The sequence below is a fragment of the Dicentrarchus labrax genome, unplaced genomic scaffold (genome assembly GCF_905237075.1).
Source record: "Dicentrarchus labrax unplaced genomic scaffold, dlabrax2021, whole genome shotgun sequence".
Lineage (NCBI taxonomy): Eukaryota > Metazoa > Chordata > Actinopteri > Moronidae > Dicentrarchus > Dicentrarchus labrax.
In genome coordinates this window covers 24,837,967-24,864,423 of record NW_026136718.1, presented here as the reverse complement: position 1 = coordinate 24,864,423, position 26,457 = coordinate 24,837,967, and the positions used below count along the sequence as shown (strand labels likewise).

The following is a 26,457-nucleotide window of genomic DNA, read 5'->3' as shown; positions in this document are numbered from 1 at the left end:
AATTGGATAAGAAAGCTGAAGGTAGACAGGAAAGGGGGAGAGATAGAGATACAAACTCATGTCCACTTCAGCAAGGCCTCAGAGCAGCTCTACCAGGTGAGCTATCTGGGCGTCCCTTTAATTCAACTGGTCTTTTAAATTATTCCACGAGGAACAAAATTAGCCACTACTATGTTTTTTTACCCCAGTGACCATTTAACATAATGTACAATCTTACATTTCAGGAGCCCATCTACAAGGGGAGCGTCAGGGATTGCTTTCTATGTCTCATTCAGTAGTGTAGGGCCCAGATAAAGTTCACATTTCGCTTTAAGTATGTCCACTGACTCCCCAATGCACATCTGAGTCTGGAAGATTGTACTACTACACACTACACTAATACAGTAAACTTGTAATCAAACAGTTTACATATTCAGCAGATACAGACCAGCATCATTTGAGGTCACCATTTTGACCACCTGATGAATAAGCACTCTCTCTTTTAGCTCTGTTTTGGTCTCCACCAACTCCTGAGGGAAGTGTCGCTCTCTTTAGATGTTAAATGCTCCACTATGTTCACCAGGTAACTTCGTCTGTGTGCTTTTTGGTGCTGAAGAGGTAGTGTTGTGGGTTTTTCAGGCTTTTTTGCTGAAAACAGCTGCCTGCTGCAGTCATTAAGTTACACTAAGAGAACTATGAGTGAACCAAACAATGGCAATGAAGACCAGAAAACCAAAACAATACGCTGAAAGAGGCTAAAATGCTCCATAAAGCTTAAGAGTTGGGTAATAATTGTGTGGGTTTGTCACTAGGACAACCCCTTTAACCTTACACACAGTCATTTGATCCATTGTTATAACAAAAATATTTATTAAAGCATCTTTAAATTAGAATTAAGTGTCAAAAAAGGTATTTGGGGCCTTATGTGAAAAGGTATTTTGATGTTAAGCAAACATACATCTAAACATTCACTATCTTACACACTACCACAGCAAACACACACAAACAATCATACTTCATACACTTCAGAATATGCAAAATACAAGTTACTGGTGAACATTAACTGCACTTAGCTACAAAGGAGAACACATGCTACACTACTATACTACTTACCGTGCCATTATAGTGCACTATACGCAGCGATGTTTCATCTGAAACATCCACTGGAAATATGACATGTATTATTCAACCTATTATTAATTCATGTTAAATTCATCGGTGATAAACATGTGTGTCTTTGGAGAGCACCAAAAAACTGCATGGAGAGACTGAAGCAGAAACTTAAGGAGATACAGTACCAAGTGAACGCTTACAGCTTGACAACACTGAACATTTCCAGTTATGCAGTGTTGATTACTTGGCCTAGATACAACAATATGGATTATTCTTATCCACGCTTCTCCCAATGATGTGATGCATCACGGGGCAAAGGGTTTCTTAGTTCAGTGGTTTACATAAAGCATGTCGCATCAGAAATACAATGTTATGGTGCTGTCATGCTGAGATATTTCCATAGAACTTCCACCAGGTCAGTGATTCAATTATGCTCTGCTCTATAGATTGCAGTTATCACAGAATCAAATAAAGGAACAACAGCGAGGAGATTTACAGATTTCATGGAGATTTTGAAGAAATTCCAGCTTCTTGCACCAGTGCGTCTATTTGAGCAGAAGAAGAATTCTTAAAAATCATTATTAACCCATCACTGAAGCAAAAAAGCTCTGGATTGATTAGAAGTAATTACTTGACTGTAGACCAAAAAAAACCTAAATGAGATCTGGACTGAAAGCCACTGGCCATTCAAACAACACTAAAGAGCATGAAAATCTCAGCCTGCAGTCCGTGGGAGTAGCTAAGCAACCGTGCAGAAAGAACGCCTTTAGAAATCTGTCTGCATTTCTTTGACGGCTGCAGATTACAACTGGATTGGTTTTAAACTTCCAACAAGGCGTTGGAAGCGCTCCCTGACAGAGTTGTGATTGGGAATGAGTGGCCTTACGGTATGCTATGTCAGAAGACATTAGCTTACATGCAGACTGATGTTTAAATGGGGATTCTATTCAAAGATTTGTGGGAGGGAAAAGTCTTATTCGCTTTCAATGATCTGGTTCATCCCACAATTGCTTGATTGTGTGATTGTCCAGTTGAATCATGAATGCCATTCACTGGTATTTTAGGAAAAGATGCAGGAACATAAGCTTGAGAGAGGAAATCAAAACCAGCTAAATCTTTCATAAACCGTATGAATAGTGTGTTGCACAAATGTGTAGGGTTAATCTAGGCATCTGAATAATTTAGGCAACCTAAATTATTATTCTTCAGTCTTCATCCTGTGCTAACAGAACAGTGATAGAAATAAGCAACATTCATTGATTAAAATATCCAATTAACCGTTAAATTTGATATTTGTCTGTGGTTGTTTTGTGGTGATGGGAGATGGGATTGTGTTTAACCAAAAAAAGTCTCCTTGCTCCATAATTGCTTCATAACCAAACTACAACCAAATAACCTACAAAAACTATATATTTCACAAAATGAACAACATTCTGATGTTTTTGATGCAGTGTGTGATGTTGATCCCATTCATCATGGTATAAGCCTTTCTGTTTTTTCCTGTGTTGCTATAGGCCATTTACATACAATTTAAATTACTACAGCATCAAGAAAAAATAAATTTGTATGAAGTAAGTTACCCGACAACAATCGACATCATATGTTCTCTCAGAAATGCTCAAACTGGCAGAAGTAACACCCAACTTCTAATGAGAACACTCTGTTCAGATCCTGTACAACCCAGATGGATCCCAGCAGCATGACAGCACATGGCCTGTTTCAGTGTCATTTAGTCCGAGTACCAGAAAAAAATAATGGCATCAACATTAAAAAATGTATGTTATTACTTACGTCCTCCAAAGTGGGGCCCTAGTTTTAAACTGCATGGTTTTTGGGCACTTGGGCGTTGAAAAACTGAGCAAAACTAAGCCAAAAAAACAATTTAGTATAATTCCATGTGACCTATCAGTATGTTGTGTGTGGCAAAATAGCACATGGACAGCACTGGCTTTTAAAAGTTAACATTTCTATCAAAATGAAATACTCAACATACACAAAAAGGGTTTGTAATTGTGGATACATTAGTTTTTTCCCTCGAAAGACACACAATATTGAGATGATGTGAGCAAAATAGTCTAATGTACTGTAACACAAGCAGAGCAACCAGTCCCCCCTGGCAAGTATAGACTACCTGCTAGACAGGAGAGGAGCCCTGGCCTCCTACAGGTTGATCCAGTCAGGCACCTTGAAACAAGTTGGGTCATTATGACATAATGAAAAAGAGAGGGAAATTAGCACTGTGTGCGTGCAGTTGAAATCCTAAACCAGTCTCATAATATAGAATTCAAACTGAGATCATATTATTACAGTACAGTATGAGACTGGTCCCAAACCAGCAGCGCAGAAAGTAAATGCGCAGTGTTTGTGGTAGTCTCTATGTAAATCCGATCCAAGTAATGAAAGGACCTGTGTGCTTAGATACAGCCTGCTGCAGTGTACGCCCTTTAAAACAAATGTTAGACACGGAACAAGGAAGTTCAGCACCTGTTGTCGCTGCCTCTTTATAGACAGAAAACACCTACTGCGGTAATTGGAGGTAAGTAAGTCATTTATTTACTCATTAGGCTAATGCATTACTATCACTTTGAACTGTAGACCAGAGAGATTTAGGTTAGTCTTCCAGGGAGTAATGATGTGAGGAGCGACTTAAGTTTCGATACTGCGTCAATTGGAGGGCAACAAGTGGTGAAAGCGTCTCTGCTGTGGCTTTAAATGTACTGAAAGAAGCTTTCATTTGATTCATACCTACACATTAGTGTTGTTGATGTTGATGATTTTTTTTTAAAGAGGTGTTGCGAAGCTTCATCATGTTAGAAGCTGAGGAGGAAGGAATGCCCAGTGAGGAACAGCAGCATCAGCTCAGCTCTTCTTCCGGCGGGCAGGAGGACACTCAACCTGCTGAGGGCGGAGCGGCCCCCTCCACTGCCCGCACGGAGGGCACAGAGGAGCGGGCTGCTGAGAGCCGAGCGGCCCCCTCCACTGCCCGCACGGAGGGCACAGAGGAGCGGCCTGCTGAGGGCGGAGCGGCCCCCTCCACTGCCCGCACGGAGGGCACAGAGGAGCGGGCTGCTGAGGGCCGAGCGGCCCCCTCCACTGCCCGCACGGAGGGCACAGAGGAGCGGGCAGTGAAGGGCGGAGCGGCGCCCTCCCAGTATAGTGCCACCTCTGTGGAGTCATCTCTGGAACAGTTCAAGCTCAGGAGGTTCTTCGTGTTGAGGGTAAAGACTTTTACTTTTCCACTTTGTTGCTCAAATGGAATAAATGTGCCAGTTTAGAAACCTCCCCTCCCGGTGAAACTTCTAGTATATTTAGAATGAATGGGAAGTGCTGGTTTACAAGCTTTCAGTTACTTGTAACTAAATGAAAACTAAACTTCAATGTTTTGGCACCTTTTTCTACCACATTTCCTCAGTTCTTCATACATTTAGTTGGCAGCTGTAGTTATCAGTATGTTTATTTATTTATTTTATATTAAGGTGCCCTGTGGCCTACAACACTAAACATAGGCCTACATGTTAGCTTAGCATTTAATGTATTTAGCCAGAGTTAGCATAATGCTAATTTTGTCTGCAGTTCCTGGTAAGTAGCAATATAGTTTATGAAAAATTATATATTTGTATAGATTAAACCAAAAAGCAGAAACTAGTTGCATTAAAATACTGCTTACATACTAATATAGACAATAAAAAATGGATATATATATATATATGTATATATATACATATATATATATATATATATACATATATATATATATATACATATATATATATACAGACATCTTTGGAGACTGAAATGTAAAAGGAGGTTGAGCGGTGTTGATTTAACTCTATATGGCTAAACCAGTAAATTTGCTTTGCTTTAATATTATGATTGCAGATAGTATCAGTATCAGTATCAGTATCAGTATCTGGGTATATCATTACACTCATATGCCAATAAGTGGCAGGAAATGCAGTACAGAAATGCTAAAGATATGACTGAGGTCATTTAAAGGCAGTCTTTCCTTAACGAGGTCGGCTGAGCACCAAACTCACATTACAGTAAGACTGTCAGGAGCCTCAGTATGAACTCTTAATCTTTTAACTTCTCCAACTTGGCATTGAAATAATAAAACACAAAATGAAAAACAGAGTCACATGGTATAAAAATGTTGGATGTGTAGTGTATTATGAAGCTTTCTCTTGTTTTTTCAAGTACCTGAATTACTTATACAGGAAGCTGCACGCTCAGCTTTCTTCATTTGCAGTCATTTTCATGTGCCGTGGATTCATGATTTTGTTTTTTGTTATTTTGTGTGACACACAGACGCGCTGACATTTTGTTGGAGTACCAGTCCCAGCTGCATATCTGCCTCAAAGATTACCCCTTAAGCTTTCTGTGCACACATTGTGATTGTCACAGTGGAAAATTAGAAAGTGACACCCGTGCATTTCTGTCTCCTCAGCCTGGCACTCTGAATCAGGCCATCAAAGACATTGAAGCTCTGGTGGATAAAGAAGTAGATGGCAACGTTCGCAGCATTTGGCTGATGGCAGAGTGAGTTCATGAGACCATGTTCTGTGGCACAGTGTCATGTTCGTGTTGTCATACAGTTTAATGTGTGCCGAGTGAAAACCTTGTATCATTTTTGGTAACACTTTACCTAATGAGCAATATTTAGACACTTAAATGGGTAAATGATAAATGGGTTATGATATTCTATAATGTAGTTGTAAGCACATATGATGACAGTTTTTAATGTCTTTTAATGTATTTGTCAACAAGTAAGTACTCAAGGTCCACTTACTAGGTTTCTCTCCCAGTTTTCAGCTGCATTTCATGGCCTTCATCAACATATTATGTTTGCTCAGTTGTCATGGAGACTGAAGGAGTAAATTAATACTACTTTAATTATTTAAATAAAATAATTCATAAATATAATAAATACATTATACGCATTTCCTGTATAAAAAGTGATTACAGCTATTACATTTTATTGTCAATCATTTGTTATACTGTAGACTGTTTATAGATCAGCTATGGATGCTTCACAGTATGCAACAAACGATCATTGTTATTAATCCGAATAATCCACAGGTTATTTTATCAACTCAACAATGAATCATTGCGTCTATACAGTGTCTACAAATAGTGAAGAAGTCCCAGAACAACAGACCTTTATCACAGCAGCTATTTTGGCATAAAATTGTAGAGTAAACAGAGATGTTACCAACATCAAACAGAGTCAGGGTGCTGCTTTTGTGCATGTTGTCTCACTGAAAATACTCTACTGTACTGTACACTAAATACACTAAACACAACCATAATTAGTGTCACCTGTGTTTACCCTACTACTTTCATGTCAAAATGGCTGCTGTGAAGAAGGTCTATTTTAGTCCAAGCTGACATATCATGCGTCCAATACATGTCCAAACATCAGCCCAAAACCCAAAGATGTTTAAGTTAACTAACTAAGAAGGCTAAGAAAACTAGCAAATATTTACATTTGAGAATCTAAAACCAATTTAGTATTTCATACACCATTAATCGATTATCAAATGTATTGGCAATTAATTTATTTTTTTTATCAACTAATTGATTACTTGACTAATTGTTTCAGTTCTAGTTGTCATATACTTAAAAACACATTTGTATGTGCTCCCAGTACATTATAATTATAATGTCTTATAAACCTTTAGCAAATGTTTAGAAACTTAAATGTTAAATAGGGGAAGTGGTGAAACTATTGTTTTTTCTTAAAGTTGTTGTTGAACTGTCAGAGAAAAACACTCCAAAACTGCTGATCTGGAGTTTTAAGGTTTTCACCAAACAGTAATGTGGCAACTGTAAATGCACAATGAGTTTACAGTATCATGTGTTGTTCATTAATAATTCATCAGTAACATTTGTACTGTACATCTGCAAATAACCTGCTGCTCATAGGGAGAGAGTGGGTTGGTTATGGGCCTTTACTGTACTACAGTACAAAAACATTTCAAATACCAATGTTCTTGCCAAAGCCAAACTCCAAGAATATCCCAGAAGTCCGTTAAGAGGTAGTGATCTAACTGCCTCGAACACAGAGCAAAATGAAGTGACTGCAGGACATTTACCAAGTGTGCTTGCGGATGTCAAGTTGTATCACTCCAGCAAAAGCTTTCAGGAAACATTTAAAAGGCTGGCCATGTGAGAATGAATAATACATCCCATTTATGCAGCTCTGTCCAACACACGTTAACGTTTGTCCTACATTTGGCCTTCAGTTATCGACGTTATAGAAGCCGTTGTAGGATTTCTTGACACAGAAAGAGTGCATTATATGGTAATTCAGTGACGCTGCTGCTGAATATCCCAGAGGGAGGCCGGTGTTTAATGTCAGAAAAGCATGAGAAATTCCTCAAATCTGGCTTTGCTGAGGATTGTCACTAGCTTTAGAAAGAGTGCGATGATCTCGCTTCATCTATTTTTATCATTTTTGACTGTTCCTCTTTTGTGCGGCATTTTTTTTATTTCTCTCATTTTCTGAAATTTCGTTTATCATAAAGGGCTTTATTTTTACTAATAAATAGAGTAGGTGTTTTTTTTTATGTAAAATAAGTCAAGTGTCAAGTGGATTATTAAAAGAGAAAATAAAACGTAACTGATCTAGTTCATTTAAAGGAATAGTTTAAAGTTTGGGAAATGCACGTTATTGATGTTTTGTTTTTTTTAATGAGAGTTAAATGAGAAAATTGACACCACCAATATGAAGCTAGAATCAACAGGCGCTTCACTTAGCTTAGCATAAAGCCTGAAATGGGGAAACAGCTAACCTGGCTCTGTCTTAAGGTAAACACACTGAGTTATTATGTAAAAATCGATACCACTCATGTCTTGTGCTAAATATGAAACCACAGTAGTTAGCTTAGAAAACCCTTGGAATGTTTTCACACGTTTTTGCATGGATTAAGAAATGTTACATAATGTGTTAATTAGCAAACAAGCTAGCTGTTTCACTCTGCTTCCATTCTTTATGCTAAGCTAGGTTTATTGGCTGGTGTGGCCTCCTATTTAAAGGGTGTCCTTTGGGTCCTAGATTCAGTTGAGTTCAGTTATCTTTATTATCCCAAATGGGAAACTTGATTTGCTGTCAGGGGCACAAACAAGGAAAACAAAGAACAACACAAATACAGACAAAAACAAAAGTACCAAAAACATTAAAGTTGTTCCTACAAATATAATATAGAGTAAACCATAATAGAAACAACAATGCAAAAAGATGGATAATTCCATATGCAAACTACTAAAATAGGATTTAAAAATGTTCATGTGCAGATTAAATGCCGAGAACATTTCAAATTACATGTGCAAATTAAGCAGGGATATTGCACAAGTAATAAAGGAGTTACTCCTGTTGCAATTCAACCTTGGTACTCAAACTCAAGGTGAAGGGGGTGGTTTGTACAGTCCAGTACGGACCTGGCCTTGCAGAGAACCTGCTGGTCCAAGATAGCCATTGTAAGACACCTATCACCTTCCTAGTAACCATACCAAGTTTTTATCAATGACTGATCCAAGATATACTGTTACGCAATTTCAATGCCAATTCCTTTGATGAAGGTATGAGATGGTGGGTGGGATGATTTCATTCTGAAATCAATGACCATATCTTTGGTCTTTGTAATATTTAATTTGAGAAAGGCCTCATCACACCATTTAACAAAGTCATCTACCACCGGCCTGTGCTCAGATTCATCTTTATGGAACAAGCTAATGATAACTGTGTCATCAGCAAATTTCAGGATGCTGGCTTCCACAGTCATTGGTGTAGAGTATGTACTCTCACCCTCTGATCAGCATGTTTACTCCAGACCTTGACTTCTCTTGTCTTGACCTTCTCCCTCTTTAGCGTTGGGTGGTGCAGGGGTGATATTGACGGTGCTGTGGTCAGAGGAACCAAGGGGGGGCCTAGGAGACTCCTTGTACGCTCCTTTTATAGAACCAAAACATAAATCTAGACTCTTATTTGTCCTGGTTGTTCAGGTGATGTACTGGTAAAGATTAATTGATGTATTTAATGTGCAGTTATTAAAGTGTCCCATTAACAGGCTTTGCTTTTGGCTGAATGTGCACTACTGTCACAAATAACTGGGGGAACTCCCTGGGAAGATAAAAAGGGCGGACAGAGACAGACGACAGTTCACCGTCAGCTGTGCATATAGACTCTCTAATGGTGACATTATTGCACTACTGCTGATTTATATATACACAGACTCCGCCTCCTTGGGATTTCCCCATAGCATACACGTTCCTGTCCAGCCTGACAGGTGCTCCAAAGCCGCTGATTGTCAGATTGTCTGAAGGCGTGAGCCATGTCTCACTAAAAGCCATGATGTCTGAGACGGACTCCTCCTCTTCTCCCTCATTTCCTCGCCTTAGAGATATATATATATTATATATTTCTGTCCCAATCCTGTGCCCAATGCCTAACGATCTCAGTGTTTAAATCTTGAATGAAAAGCGGATCCATATATATGTCCACTGAAGTTTGGGTTGTCCCATTGCATTAAGAACTCCTGAGATTATTGCCATGCTGGGTGGCGTGGTTGAAGTTGGACACTCTGGGCATAGTAGAGCCATAAAAACCTTAAAAAGTCTAAAATCCAATTTAAGTCCTTACAATTTATTAAATATGATTTTGACAGGTCTTATCAATTGATTGGGTTAATTACGTTGACGTTACTTTATATAAAGTTGCATTTTTCTATCTCACTTTTGAGATGTGTTTTCAGAAAAAATTCGTATTGATCATGCACTGTTTTTCCTACATATTCTTGTATGTATTTTTTTGCTTGTATGAATGTAAAATAGGCCTTAAATTGCATTAATTCTTAACTTAAAGGTCTAAAAAAAAGTCTTAAACTCAATCTGCTAAAACCTGTAGAAACCCTGTATTTAGTGTACAGACAATGAGATTGCTGTCGACCTTCTTATCTAACTCTCAGCAAGAAAGCGAATAAGCGTGTTTCCCAAAATGTCAAATTATTCCTTTGTGTGCTACAAAGTATCCCAGTGTGTCCTACAGAGGTACGTCAGTTCAGGCCTCAGCGTCGTCTTGCTGAGAAGCGCTGTGTTGTTGTGTCAAGCTCAGTGCCAGCAGCGTGTCAGACACCCACAGTCTGATCATGGATCTCTGCAACACCTCTGTGCTATCCACGACACCAATGCCCAGTCAAGGTTAACTCATTTCATTAGCACAGTCAAAGCTCTTCACCCACACCTTTCCCATAATGCCTTGGCTGTTCAGTGAACTGTCTTTTCTGGCCTGCGGCTGCCAGCATCAATCTAGACTGTTTCACTTGGAGTTGGCCACATGAACCCGGCTCAGCGGGCCGTAAGAAAGAGAGCTACTCCAAGAGAATCCACGCCACCATGAATTAGTTGTGTGCACAGCTTTGAAGGAGAGAGTGTGTGTGAGATGATGCTTTTTGTGACATCAATTAGTGGGACAGCCCTTTTGAACACACTTTGAGTACATAACGGAAAGCAGACTTTAGTTTGTTGCTTTAAAGGTGTATCTATTAATAAGAGTTTTCTTTTTTTGTTGGTTAAATGTAACAACTTAGAAATGCTTGCATGCATATTGTATGATCTTTGCCAAGGGCATTTTTGGAAATTGTGAGGCTTTTACAGTACATAATTGAGCAGTTTTGCTATACATGTTTTTTGTATCAACTTCAAATAACCTCCTGCAGAATACCAACATTAAAACTGCACTTCACACCAAAAGTCACATAGTGAAAGTTACTCTCCATAGCAGTGGTTCCCAGCACAGGGGTCGGGACCTCCATAAGGAGTCCTGGAGTTACCACTGGTTGCCTGGCAACTGTTCTTGGCCAAGAAGCATTCCATCACCTAACCTCCGTAAATTGTCCTTTTAGCATTTAATTTCTTTGCACAGATTAAGTAAACAAGATACGAGTTTAGAGGTGCTGGTAGACACTTTTACCTTTTTGACAGAGCCAGGCTATATTTGTCCATTAGCCTTTAATATATATTATATAGTAAATTACTGGATATTTTATTTAAAGATGTATTGATATAAAATAAGGAAAATTGGTTGAACTAACAGGTAAACATGTGTAACCAGTGATAAGAGATCACAAATAGGCTTGCCTGTTTAGGGCTCACAGCAAAATATTGGGATCTGGTGCTCAGTCTAAAGTTAACACCATAACCTACACTCAGTTGCCAGTTTATTAGGTACACCTATTTCTATTAGTTTGTACTAATGCAGTCTAATACAACAGTTCTGTAATAAATCCTCCCTCTGCGTAGACCGTGCTTTTCAGTTTTTGATGAAACTGTTTTAGAGAGGTGTTGATTCAACTATATGATCAATTTGGAGGCTGCCGTTTGTTGTGCCGTTAGATTGTATTACGTTATACTGACAGGTGTTTCCTCACTGATATAAATGTGCTCTAGTTGTACCGAAAAAACTGGCAACCAAGTGCATACCAGTGCTACTCCTTACTCACTGTATAGCTAAAGACATAAAAGGGGTCAGATGGATTAGCCGTGACATCCTCTGCCCACCTTCCCTCATTGTACAGACAGATAATGACACATTGGTTAAGAATTGAGTGAGCCAGTAAATTTTGTTCCAAATCTAAAATGTAGATACCAAGAAATGATTTGTCACTGTAGCTCAAACACACACTCTCTCTCTCTCTCTCTCTGGTTGTTTCAGGGTGGATCACTGGAACAATGAAAAAGAGCGTCTTGTTCTCATAACAGACAGCTCTCTCCTGGTCTTCAAGTACGACTTTGTCATGTTCAACTGTGATCAAATCCAGAGGATCCCACTGAACTTTGTGGACCGCATCTCCCATGGCACCTTCAGCTTCCCAAAGCGCTCCCTGCTTCAGTAAGTGCCCTCATTAGCCCTGGACTAGTCCTTCAACGGTAAACTTGTATCTCCTATCAATAAAACCTTCAGCCGCGGAGGAAAGTGAAACAATTTCACTTACTATAAACACATTCATTGACGTTTAAATATTGTGCAAAACAGCATTGTGTTAGAGAGAAAGCCTTGGACCTCTGGTGTCCTGTCAGCTTTAGTCATTTTCAGTAAGTCTACTATAAAATTTCTCTGTAGCGTTTAGTTGGAGAATTCCAAATATTAGCCCTAATTTTCTGCTCTGTGCTGTAATGTGTTAAAAATCCCATTTAACAGCAGACGATTAACCATAAAGCTAAAACAAAAATGAAAACATGCCTTGTCGCATTTTTTGCTCATATGTAATTGTTTTAAAGTAATGCATCATACAACACATTCTTAAGCTCTTTCCTCCAAATATTAAGGAGGAAAGAAATTAGTAGCATGCAGCCTTTTTAACAAATTTCAAAGATTGCAAGAGTATGCATGATTTGCTAAAAACTATCAAAGGCGATTTGAGTTGTCAGTAAAAAGAGTGACACAATGTTGAGGGTAGCATCAGAAGGCTGCGTGGTGAGGGTGGGAGGCTACATGCAGAGGATCGGTACGGGGAGCAGCCAGGGACAGCAGAGCTGAAACGGGCATGGCAGAAAGACGAGAGTGCAGAGGGTTTTTCGGGGGTAAGGAGTGCATAGCTGTCACTTGGTGCTGTCGCTTAACTGATTAGTGGCAAAATTAATGTAGCCCTTTCATCTAAACCTTTTAAAGACGGCTCAGGGGATACCAAACCAACTAAAACTAATTTGATGAATAAAACGTAATGTGCTGTGAAGAGCTTAGAGAGCGCTGCCTTTATTGGAGGCTTTATCTCTGCACATTACGTTAAATTATACATAAAACGCTCGTGAAAGCCACCCGGGAGTCCGACAGTAAAGAGACGGTTTCAAATAAGAAAGACTCAAGCCTCAAACATTTCTTCTTTCTGTTCGCCATCACTGCTTCCTCCCTCTTCCTCTTTATCTTCCTCTCTGTTTCTCCCTCAGGAAGTGTCTTCTTTTTCCGTCTAAGTCATCCCGTCTTAGTTTTGGCAGAAACCGATCTACAGTAAAGTTCATGTATATATGAAAATGAATCCTCCAGACCGATGTGATAGTACAGGAAAATGTTTCCACATCACAAAATCAATTTGAGAGAAAAGTACAAAAAGTCAGACTGTAAAGATTATTCAGCTGCTAGTTTAATGTTAGATGTATTTTTCAGTATCTCTTTACATTAAGTCTATTTAGAATCAGTATAGAAACATTTAATAATTGTTGTAACACAGAATAACTTATTTATAAGCAGGTATAGGTTTTTATCAGCTTGAAGCAGATTTTTTGCCATTGGGGGCAACGTAACCTGACTGCGCCAGATGGTTTGTTACACATAACCCTCTGGGAAGTCATCGTTGGAAACTTTCAAAAAATACTCGGCAGGTGGTAGGATGAACCATCTGTCTATCACCGTCTGTCATGAGTGATCTTCTAAAACTTTTTTCTCAACCAAGAGTTTCACGGCCACCATAGTTTCTCCTACAAATTTGGAATGCTGAGCTGTATTCAAATGGTAGCAACCTTCAACTTCACCGCTAGATGCCACCAAATCCTCCAAACTGGTCTTTTAAGACCTTTCAGATACATGTCATACATGTCTTCAGTTTTGATATAGCAAAAAGCTCAGACAGTGATGGAATAATATTTATTTTCCACTGCTCACTGAAAGCAAATAAATACAACTACATATATGCTGATGTAAATAAGGACATCCTCCTATCAGTATATCAGTATGATTCAGCTGCTTTTTCAGCTGTCATGGTAACAACACTTGACTGTTAGTCTTAGAGATATTACTGTTCACATTCAGGAGCGTGAGAATACAAGACATCTCCTGCTGACAGTTGTCATCTGACCACTTGATGTCAGTGTGCACCCTTGGTAGAGACGGTTCAAAGCAGGAGCACGCCACATCACATTTCTTCATCTGTTTGATGTTGTCATGGATGACTCCGCAGCTGCTAGTGTGAATCAGTGCTGCTAGAAAGTCCTCCTACTGTATGGGCTGCAACACATTTGACACCTTCACAGTTGCGTCAGAAAAGTCAGGCCATTTTCTGGCCACAATTAGGTATTTAATTGCATTAAATGTTGCACAGTTGTTGATAAGCACTTTCCCCAATGTCTTTTGCCACACTGATAGAGGTATTGCACATATAAATTGCTTGTAAATCTTAGAGCTTTTTTTGCATAAGTTCTTACAACATTTGTTTGTAAAATGCCATGAAATCAAAGTTTAGACATCACAGGCTACCACCATCATTTGTTTGGATTTTCTCTCTTTTTGGATATTATTGTGCTAACCTGTGCAACTAGGCTTCCTGAGCATGTGAATATTTTATAATAGAATTAATAGAATTAAACTTGCTGAATTGAGACTAAAAGCACTTTCATGAACGTTTGACCCCTGTGCTCCCAGACCATCAGCTTCAGAACAAAGAATATCAGACTCCCTCTATGGAGCGTCTTATTTGGCGTCAGCGCCTTCGTCTGTGCTCCATAAGCTTCCCCAAAACCTTGATGATGCCAATAGAAAGTGTTGAGGGAGTGTCAGTATTTTTAGTCCTGATGATTTTGTTTTCATCGCATTCTCCAGGTGCGCCCATGAAGAAAAAGCACAATATACTCTGCATCTTGGGAAAGATGTGTTTTAAGTGCCTTCTTTCCAAACTGTCTAGACAAACTAATTACCCAGCACATCATCTATTTTTTTATTCCTGTCTGAAAGAGTTGGGTGTGGAGGTTTAAAGAAGCCCCACAAGAGGTTGCTTCAGTTACTGTTTTAGGAAATATATATATTTATGAAAGTTGGAAATAATCCCAGCACTGCACTCTCTGTTCCTCATCTGATCAGATTTCTTTTTTTTGAATAAGGCTTCATAGGGAAGGATTCCTTATTCAGCCCCCACCTTCAACTACCCAAAACAGATTTATTAACTTTTTCACATCCTGCTGACATAAGAGTGCTTATGATTTTGAATTGTTGTAATATACACATCAATATGGTGTAAAATCTATCTTTGTGTCAGTCCTTTGTGGCAGTAGTTCTCTTAGATCTGGCTTAAAAGCAATCATCCTCCCCTGAGTCTGCAGTCTTTCCGACCACACCTATGCAAACCAACGCAGCTTACACATTCAGACAGCAGAGGGCAGTCAGTACATAGCAGCTGATTAAGATAGCATCAGCATAATTTACTGTGGGATATATCATCAGATTATAATTTAGTCAGAGCCACAGCTGATGTGAGCAGGCGAGCTCAGTGCTGAAAGTTGTGCTTAGAATGGCAGAAGGGTGAACACACACCACAGGTTCTCTTTAAATGACGGACACTCCTGTTTTTACCCTGTAACCAAATCAACCTATGATTGACTTAAAGCACAGTAGAAAGTTGAAGCACAAGTCAGTGAGGCTAAACATTTAGGGGTCATCCCTGATGGGCAACTTTCCTGGGTTAGTCACTCAAATAAATAAGTTGGAGAAATGGGAAGAGGATTATTTATTGTATGTCTTAGTCCAAGTTTCACCTTACAGGTTATTCAAACCGCTGTCTCATCTCGAGTACGGCTCAGTAACAAGCTTCTGTTAGTTCAGAACAGAGTGGCGTGTCTAGTGCCTCTCTAAGATCAAATATGATAATGAATATATGAAAAACTGTACACAGACCATGAATGGCTGACAGTACAGAGAGTCAAGAGAAGTTAGAGAGGTTAGAGAGGCACTCCTGTGATTCAGTGTTACACTTCCCTAAAGTTGAGGGACTCTCAAGGGAGAGATAATAAAGAGAACTGTCAAAAGACTGTGTAGCAGAAGCTGGGATATCCAACATTTTTTTCTAGTCTGGATGGAACTCTAAAAACACTGTATCCTACACTTCCCATAATGCAACTCACTATGATGACACCACTATGACATCTTCCATTTTTTTTTACTTTGGTCCCCCGAGAGCCTTAAAAGATGTTATACATCCGTTTTAACAGGCTGAGAGGTAAACCGAGCTTCATCTTCAATCTTTATGCATGTCCCTCAGATTATTTATTTTTAAGATACATGCTAAGCAGGACATTCTACAGTTGAGGACTTCAGTACTCTCATTTCTAAATTAGCTCAAACCTGGCTTGGCATTTCTGTACTGCAATTTCTTGTTACTTAACTTAACCAGCATATACACCAATACCAGCCTGGCTGATGTATCCGTCTAGTTTTGCGTGGGATAATATGCCATTCTGTATTATTAAAAAAATTGTTTTAGCTAGTCTTTGATTTTGACTTTCTTTGCTGTGTGGATGTGCAAACCAATTGAGATTTATTATTTTCACTTTCACTTTCAATTTGCTACGTTTGTTTTTTAACTAAAACTAGTGGAAGTGTAAACAATTGTTGATTGTACTGTTGGGTGTAACTGCAACAGGCCCTTTAAAGTATTTGTTATTAGGTACTGGCATTGCACAGCATATGCTAATACATGAGGAACGTTCAATTTGTTTCCTTGATAGCTGCAATTTGACACTCCCTGCTTCTTTGACTGATTCCCAGTAATTCTGACTTCAACCGCACTTAAACAGGACGTCCACTGCATACATACAAAATACAAATATTAAGCACAGACTGAATTGTCTCAAGTAAAGATTCCACAGCGTATTGCCAGATATTGTATTCTACCTCTAGCAGTCACCAAGCAGAAAGAAAAAATAAACTCAAATCCCCAAAAACAAAGCACAGATCAGGAGCAGAGTTTGCGGACAGGCTCCTCCCAGGGTGTACAGCATACATTGATAAATACCTATAGACGTGTAATGTTTTGGGCATTCTGCTCTAAATTCATACACCTTGGGATGGGAGCAGCTTTCAGCTTGTGGACTCTGCTTTTTCAAGCTGGAAATATCTTTGCCAACAGCCTGCAGCTATGATATCACAGCGTGTGCATTATGACATCTACAGTAACATAGCTGTATGTTTTAGGCTTCAGAGGTTGCATGAGCAGCTTTAGCATAAATAATGTAAATTTCCTTTTGAGGCTTGAGTATCATAGGAAATTTAACAGGTGTGTGTGTTTTCCTTTGTTTTCCTTGCTGTCCACCCTTTTCCTTTCTTTCTAGTCCTTTCACATGTTGAATGAAACCTTGTTGGATGGATACATGTATGGATGGCTGACAAACCTGCAGGCTCTATTGAGCAATCAGAGCAGATTTGTTTGTTCGCTTTGAGACAGTGTGGGACACTTGCCATGACAACTGGAGCTGGGCTTGATATTTATCTTGTGTGTTGACTTATGAGTCCGAAGCGCTTGAAAGCCCAGGGAGGAATTTTTCGTCACTTGCCCTCAAGCTCAGAATACAGTGTTTCTCTTATGCATGTGTGCGTTTAGTATAAACACCATGGATTAAGTGTAACGCCACTTGGAAGGTCAGTAGAAGGTGGATTTCCTCGGTTTGGCCTCTTTATTGAGGTGGTAAGTGTAAGCCAGGTTTTGGACATTTATTTTGACACAAACTGTATCTCCTTTAGAAACTCATTCATGACAAAGGTGTTGCCTGCTTTCACCATTTGTATTTTGTGATTGTATCAAAGTGAGGCAGAGTGAAAGTCCAAACCCCAGCTCTGCCATATAAACACAGTGAAGACTTCCAAGGCCTCTGGCTGGAAAGCCCAGCCCTGCTCTGCCTGTTTGGGCTGGTCCCTCTCCCAGTGATAGCTTACCTGTGGAATTTGCCAAAGCTTTTTTATATCCCCATTTATACTAGGGCAATAGCTGTGTGCTCTTACAAAGGGCAATGTGTACAAATGTAAACCCACCATCCCCACTTGCTTTTGCTGAAATATAATCAGTCTTTTAGCCTGGGCTTTGCTTTTGTACCAAGTTTTTTTTTCTTTCCTCCCTTTTCTCCCTGCACAACACTGGCTCTGGAGGAGGCACACAATGTTCAGCAGCAGCATTGTCATTTTGAAAATACTTGTGTAAACAGGGCTAGGTGATTACATTATGATGCAGCCCCTCCCTGGGACCATGACATATCAACAGCTACACCACTATTGTTTAGCCTCAGGTGTTTAATTCTGTTTGGCAGGAAGTGCTCTTGCACAAGGTTTGTGGTAAAATGAGCCAACCAGTGTGACAGATCATTAAGGGAATCAGAACACTGTTGGGAAATCGCCTGCATGCTGATTTATTTATCTTCTTTCTTACTTTTTTATGCAAAGCAGTAGGAACATTAAAGATAAGTTTATTTCCACAAACTTAGATTAATACTTCCATGAGTAGCTGCAGCTGTTGCCAGAATCACAAAAACACAACGCCAGATTGTTTGATTGCCATCACAAGCTACACTTTATGAGCACTGTTTGCACAATTATATGGGTTAAATTGTTTAGCAAGTTGCCTCTTGAAAGCTGTCTACAGTGTCTACACACAGTATTGATCACTGAATAAACCCGAGTGTTTGCACATCCACACATCAAGGGCAGAGGTTACAAAGGCAGCAAGGACTGATTTGTGGATTTCTGGCTGTCAGGACTACAAAAATACTTTATTCTCAGTGTTAAAAGTATGCAGACATACTTGCAGCTCAAATGTTTCAACAATGCACAATGCCCTAGGAAATGATGAAATCTTGACAGGCATCTCTGATATTGTATCAGTGTTTGCATGAGAGCTGTGTGTGGGCGTTTCTCTTTTTTCCAGCTAATTCGTTACCTTCTTCTAAGGAAAGCAGGAAATGCCATGTCATCGAAAGAAAACCTAAATGAAAAACAACAGCAGATATGTATTCCCTCGTGCTGTCAAAATGTTTAAACCCAACTGCTGGTTGTATGTTTTACCAAAAATACATGCCTATCAAATATTTCCACCTGACCTGTTCTGTGTTTTTTATTTGTATAATTCAACTACTGTAACTGTAATCTTTGTTTTGTTCTGCTATGAGTGTAATTATGTCGAACAGAGGAGTCAAACCTGTCACTGCAGGTTTTTCTAGCTACTGTTTTGAATAGTGGTTAATCCAGGAGTTGTTTACCTGCTTTGTTAAACAGGTGACAATCCGCCGGCTACAAAGAGAAAGGGATGGTAATGTAGCTGAAAATGAGTGTTTAGTTGTATTAAAATCATTCTGAATTTACAAAGACCAATCAGGCTAGAGTATTTAAATGTATGTATGTATGTATCTTAATGTAGCATTAGTGCACAGACTTCTAAGGATACTTGCAGAAAGTCCCTGACCAAAAGCTTGCCTCAATAATGTAATGTTGCACTTATAATCATTATACAGTGATTTCCTATCTGCAGCACATCCAACAATCCTTTATTTGGTGAGCAGTGATCTTTAAGATTAAGATATAAGATTACATACGGGGGCTGTATCCATACATGTCTATCACAATTTCCAGCGCTCAAAGTGACACTCCATTTGTACACATCACTATTTGAATATTCTGCAGGAAGGTTTGCCTAAAAAGAAATGCAGAGGAGGGTGTTTTGAACTCTCTGTGACCCTGTACCTTTTGAACAGTAACAAAGACACTATATGGGTATATAGATAAAACGTATGAGAGCCCTAGATTACATTTGATGGACAAAAAGAAAGTAGAGAATTGTATGGATCTTCACAGCATGTAGATCATTTCCAAGATCTGCAAGTGTTTGCTCTCAGTCGTCTGAGGTTTCAGTAGGCTGAGGAAAGACATGACCCCAGGGCGTTTTCATTAAAAACTATGGTGTTAACTTTAAAATGACTGAAGAGAGAACAGCAGAAGAAAGAGACTATGATGAGCACACTGTAGATTACCTCTAAACCCAGTAAACATGAGTTTGCCCTCAGATTAAGTGTTCGGCCTGGACATAGATTAGTGTTTTTCATGTCAGAAGGTAGCTATACATTTTTATTTGTGCACACATTTACTGTAAAGTACTTCCAGGCAGAGAGCAGTAGTAAACAGTGACATTGGGTGAAAAAGGGGGGGGACATTGGTTTGTCAGGCTCAAACAATAGGTTTTAGTTCCTCTTATTTAATGCCTTTTTGGGCTTTTTAGGCAGATGATTCTGGCCTAAATGATTCTACCTAAAAATATCAAATCCAAGGGGAACAGGTTGCATCTATAAACAACTGTGTTCTTTCAGGAATTTCTTTCTTTCTTTTTAGGAATTAAGTGTATCCGTCTTTTGATCAACAATTAATAATAAATTGACTTACTTTACTGTTACTTGAAAACTAACGTACTACATACAGTTTTGAACTGGTCTCCATTTAATACTGATACCTATATATGACCTACATAAACAAACGACCATCAGCAAGGCAATTTTACTAGGGCTGTGTATTTTTGTAGGTTAAACAGTAACTACACAGCCACAGTGCAGTAACAGTAACTACACAGCCAATAACTACACAGCCACAGTGCAGTAACAGTAACTACACAGCCACTAACTACACAGCCACAGTGCAGTCACTGCAGTTTTGTTTTTTTAGCACCGGTACTTCTCCTCCATGATGCCTGGGATAAAAGCCATAGGTGAAAACAATTCTGTGCCACAAAATTGTCACTTATAACTGCCTATAAGTTGTTGACATTCTGAATGTGGCCAGAGGCAAAGAAAGCATTTATATTCAGTGTTTTGTGTATAATTCTCAATGGAAAACAAACCAACCCCTTTTTTTTAGAAAGCAGTGAGTATGTTATTGATCTGGTGACAACATAAACTGCGGAATCTGAAGTTTTGTCACGTTTGACTCAGATGTGTCACTGACATAGAGAGACATTTTGTCATTTGTGTTCCTCTGTCTGTCTGTGTGTTTAGGAGAGAGGGGGAGGGGGTGCGAATCTTCTGGGACCGGCTGAGAGAGCCCACCTTTACCTCCAAGTGGAACCCCTTTGCCACTGACTTCCCCTTCATCACCTTCACCTACCACCCTGTGAAGAACATCAGTGATTCACTCGCTGATCTCTGCGACGTAAGTGACTCAACACCCAAATCACAAAACAAACAAACAAATGTTCTCACCTGGTGGTGTGGAGCCATGCAAATAGTTGTGGTTTTATTTGCTGAGGTTTTGAGATATCTGAGATGTCTGCCACAACACCATTGCAATTAGGTGCTTGTAACATTGAACAAAATTTAAAAAATCCTGAGCATCACTTTCCTGGAACAATATCCTGGGTACTTAGGGCTATACACAGACCTCACTGTCAACAGCGTTCATTGGGACTACTTCCAGTGTAAGCACAAGTTTGAAAGTCACATATCTCAAACTCGGACTTTGCAGGACTTTGTATCGCGAGGAGAAAGTTTGTGACCTTTCAATTTGTCAGAATGTATGTGTTGGAATATTTTATGTGATTGTATCTATGATTAATCCAGGTGGAGGTGTGTCCTCTGAGAGTCATAGAGACAGTTGACTATGATCACATAAAAAATGTGGTCAAATGAATCATCACGCAGAAAAGACTTACTGGAATTAGTTATCTGGGGCAGTATTCATTAAGCTTCCTAGTACTTCCTACGAATTCAAGTCAAGTCATAGAAGTATAAAATTTTCTTAGAATTCTAATGTTTTCTGATAATTTCCCCTTACAGTGAAGACTGTATCCTGGTAAAGGTAAGACTTATTATTGACATCTCCTAAGGTAGGAGTAGGGAGGAGAAAATGGCGGAAATATAAAGAGGTGGGAGAAATATTCTCCAAACACTGATTCACAGTAAGATAATGACACTCTACAGATTAGATGGTGTAAGAATAATGTTTGTGGTCTATCTCTTTAGAGATGGCGTTCACGTCTCCCACCCGACGCAATAACCAGAGAAATAAAAAGTGATCACAACAGTGCAGCAGCCTTCCATCAGCAGAGTGAACACACAAACAAGTTATTATCATTAATACGACATATTAAATACTAACTACTAGCATGATAAATAAACATAGGCAAATAAATATAACGACTATCAGCATGGGAGTGGGCTACTGCGTTTTCAGTTCGAAGGCTACTTTTAAAATAGGCATTTCAATTTATTTATAATTCCACCATGTCTTAATAGAGACTACATTCTATGATTACTCCTTTTTTTTAATTTTTTTTTTTTTATCATACCTAGCAATGAGGTCAACCACCCTTCCTAATGAAAGGAAATGTTTCTGTCCATTCCTTCTTCAGAAAACCTAAATTAGTCCTAAGCCAGGACTCTTTGCTAGAAATGTTCAGAGCCTCTGAATCCTTAGACGGCCCAGGCACTTGAACTACTTCTTTTTAGTTTTGGACTACTTGTGCTGACAAATTTGTGTTTCATATGCAAAACAAAAAAATGACGCGTTTGCAAAGCGTATACAGGAATTTCAACATAACCAAGATGTTTATGAGCAATCACAGCTGCTGACTCAGCATGAACAAGAGAGAAGAATGGAGCAATCTCCTGCTATGTAATAAAACTTCAACAGTGTCACACATGTTTTGCAACGTTTCAAACATGTCATACATGTTGTTTCTGCTATCACACCGAGTAAAAGAAAGGGTATAATTATACACACTTCAATGACTGCTTTCAAATGTAGACTGGCAACTGAGCCTGTCTGACTCACTTGTGCAAAGACCTGGAAGAAATTAACTTAGAATGCAATGTAATCGTAGACTTAATTATGATATGACACAAGGAATGTGCCTCGTTGGGCAAGAATAACTCTATGATACTGTAATACTGTAGACAGCAGATGGGTCTTTTACATTTGACCCCTGACCTCTGCTTCTTTCCTGTTAAGTTGTGAATTATGGTCTACATGGTGTTGACCAGGAATCTTAGTCAGATGACTTAAAGGTTCAGTGTGTAACATTTAGAAGGATCTATTGGCAGAAACTGAATTTAATATTAATAGGTATTTTTTCAATAGTGTGTAATCACTACACATTATCATTGATCAAAATAAGAATCATTGTGTTTCTGTGACCTTAGAATAAGCTGTTTTTATCTACAGATGACAGATTTGAGCATTTTTGGAAACATCTGGGATAATGTAAGTACACAGCTCAAAAAAATATATGACACAGGTCTAGAGTTTATAGACATTTTAAGATAAGATAAGATATTCCTTTATTTGTCCCACAATGGGGACAAATTCCATTGTTGCAGCAGCAAAGTGGATAGAGAAAAAACAGTATAAAAAACAGCAAGAGTAGGAAAATAATGAATAAAAACACTATGTACAAGAGAAAAAAACAGGGGAGCAGTGCTGGTTGTTAAACAGTCTGACAGCAGCAGGAAGGAAGGACCTACGATATCTCTCCTTCACACGTTTGGGGTGAAGGAGTCTGTCGCTGAAGGAGCTGCTCAGTGTAGTGATGGTGTCCTGCATGTGGTGGGAGACATTGTCCATCAGTGATGATAGCTCTGCTATTATCCTTCTCTCTCCCACCACCTGCACTGAGTCGAGGGGGCAACCCAGGACAGAGCTGGCCTTCTTAATCATTAATCTTAATGCAGAAGTGTTACGTATTATAGCTTAAAAAAACACCTCTTTGGCTGTATTTTATTTTGAAAGTGGAACTGGACTCTTCACTTTCTGGTTAAATTAAAAAAGCGATGTTCTCCTCTCTGAGTTTATGCTCAGTGGATTCAGACTGCCAAGCTGCACCAGCAGCTTTCGTTATTAGCAGCATGAGAATTCCTATTGCTTGCTCAAATGTAGTTAATCCCTCTAAAATAAGATATTGTGATCTCATGTATACAACACCCACCCCAAGGCGAGAAGTCAAAAAGCTGTAAAAAGCAAATAAACTTGTTTTCAGATATGTTTCTGATCCTTCCTCCCCCCTCCACAGATCCATAACTTTCGCGAGCAGCTCAAGGATGCGGCGCAGAAAGTCCACGCCTTGAAGCCAGTTCCTGGGAAGGCCAACGGCGTCTTGGTCCTGAAGCAGCCAATCCAAATCGAGGCTTACGTGGGCCTCATGTCTTTCCTTGGAAACCAGAACAAACTGGGATACTGCATGGCTCGAGGAAACCTTGGCTTCTAACTTGTCTACATTTTCTAATAGTTTGGTTCAAATTGTGTGCTATAATTTATAATGCTTGAATTCATGTCGACAAGCTTGTTTACAGAGAGTTCATTCAAATTCTACAAGGATTGACCAAAAATGTTTCCATATTCAGGTTTGTGTCACAGCCTGGGTTCTCAGGATGTTCTGTGTGAGGTTTAAACAACTGTGTGATCTCCCCCACTGCTTATTACCAGTGTGTGGTGTCTGAGCACTCAGAAATATCCACATTTCAACACAGCTCTTCACTGGATGACGGATCCCCCACTGCTCTCAAGGAGCTTTGTTATTTGCTCCTCAGTGATATGGTAATTCAACTCTTTCGCAATGGGACTCCTTTCTTCCTCCCCCGGTGTCTCTGTTAAAAGCTCATTCCCATGCCATTCTGCCCCTTAGAGATTCACTGGAGCATGGGGGCACATTTGTCAGTTTAGTTGTATCATTCCTTGTGTATTTTTACAGTGCATACAGTTTTGGAATTTCCCCTTGATTTGTGTGTTTACTGTGTGTAGCGCTGCCTTGTTTCGGTATCATCTGTTAGTCTTGTGAGCCTGTCACAGACTTAAAATGTAGGCTTATCTTATGTCATATTCTGTTCTCTGCCTTTTTAGCGGTTTGGAATATGCAATATGGTACTATCATACCCTGCTTTGTCCGTACTAAATAAGAATTTATGTTTGCTGAAGGATAAACCCAATGGTGAGAATTGACACTTCAGAAATGCCATAATTAATGATGTCCTGCTGCTGCAGTTATAGTACAATAACATTAGCACACATTTAGTTATTATAAAATGAAATTATTGATTTCCATCCTGGTTGATTTAGTGACACCCGCGGTTGCTGTTGGTACTGGTGTTTACAGTCAGCCAAGAAAACCCGTGTACTAACCAGTGTATTAATAAAGAAGTTGATCAAAAATTAAATGAAAGCGAAGATTAAGGAATTGCTGTAATCACTACCTGTATTTGCATTTTGTTTTGTTAAAACGTGGTGTCTCATGTCCTGTAAGAGTTTTACAGAGATCCAGGGTTGAGGGGGTGGGAGGGGTGGGGGATGGGGGGTCGCCACTAGGTCTTTTTTTTTGGTTCCAATATGCCTGTACTGTTGTCTGACTGCTGTACTTGTTTACATTTAAAAACAATAAAAAGTTGTTCACAAAAAAAAAAAACTGATTTCATGCTTCACGCAGTGCAAGTAGTTTTTCACACAGCAGCAGGGAATATTTAAATTGGGTTACCTTGCTCAAGAGTAACAGCTTGTTGTGGCAGCAACTGACTGTTCTATTAGACCCTGCAATATTTAAAACTAATGTGGTGTTAAAAATGACCAAAATGGCCATGTCTTTAGTTGTGGTGGTGTTTTTGATGAATGATAGTGGTCAGCACTGACGTTAGTGACAAATACAGTTTCGTATGACCGTTTTAGTGTAAAGCAGGATGCTTAGGCCTGCTTCAGCAGTAACGTATTACAGCTATAAAGAGAGCAGTGCTGGGTAAGTTGCTTGAAAAATCTGGCTTTCCGCGGGGTCTTTGAAAGTCTTAAATCTTTTAAAAATGTTTTAAAAATTTGGATTAATAAAGTTAACATTGATTTTTCTTTCTTGCTTTTAAATGTATTTTTTGAAAAAACATGCTACATAATGAAACCAACGTGGAACAAATACAGATTTTCCTTCATATGCTTTGTACTTGTTTTTTATATCACATTATTTTACTAATTGCTTAGCATCAATTAATTAGCAGCATTACTCAGTACATGACATTCAGCTACGTTTAAGGCGCCTTTAAACAACTTCAGAGCTTCTACACCCACACATTGCATCTTCATATGTTGTTGTTGTTTATTTAAAATCACATGTATGTGCCTCTAGTCTTCGAGGGGTCCTAAACATTTGCACGTGTAGAAATAGAAATGAGACATTTTGGTTACACTCACAGTAAAGCTGCGTGGTTCACACGCCAGCCAACTCTTAACTAAACTAGGTGATTCCTCAGCGTAGGCTTACCTATGGTTATAGTTAACAAGCCAGCTAAGAGCACAACACATGTTAATAAGACAACTTTGAAATTACCTGGAGTTGCATTTCTTGTTACAGTAACGTTGGATTGCTTACATGTATTGTTTACTTTGAAGGTATGCTGTTTGAATCTAGTATGGGAATGGCAGGCCCCGCCAGTAGCAAAGGAAACTACTGTATAGAGAGGTTATTACAGAATTGAAATACATTGGATGGATAGTGCTGATAGGATTTAATCTCATGAAAACCTTAAGCATTATAGTTTAAAAGCTTCAAAAGTGAAACTGTACACTGGTAAACACACAGTTTTGTTCACAAATGACACATCCATTCCTGAGTG

General features: G+C 39.1%; 1 protein-coding gene across 1 annotated transcript; it reads left to right on the top strand.

Moving 5' to 3' along the window:
* Positions 1-3,359: 3,359 nt before the first annotated feature.
* Positions 3,360-25,778, top strand: tprg1 (tumor protein p63 regulated 1). The gene is made up of 6 exons (XM_051377961.1): positions 3,360-3,628; positions 3,880-4,310; positions 5,540-5,631; positions 11,804-11,980; positions 20,875-21,028; positions 23,883-25,778. Exons 2-6 carry the CDS (start codon positions 3,900-3,902, stop codon positions 24,075-24,077), a joined length of 1,029 nt encoding a protein of 342 aa, XP_051233921.1. The 5' UTR covers positions 3,360-3,628; positions 3,880-3,899; the 3' UTR covers positions 24,078-25,778.
* Positions 25,779-26,457: the final 679 nt, after the last annotated feature.

Bases quoted from the DNA above. Each gene is read 5' to 3' on its own strand.
- tprg1 (XM_051377961.1), top strand. From the start codon at position 3,900: ATGTTAGAAGCTGAGGAGGAAGGAATGCCCAGTGAGGAACAGCAGCAT. The intron at 11,981-20,874 runs GTAAGTGCCCTC...CTGTGTGTTTAG, and splicing joins CCAAAGCGCTCCCTGCTTCA to GAGAGAGGGGGAGGGGGTGC. The intron at 21,029-23,882 runs GTAAGTGACTCA...CCCCCTCCACAG, and splicing joins CACTCGCTGATCTCTGCGAC to ATCCATAACTTTCGCGAGCA.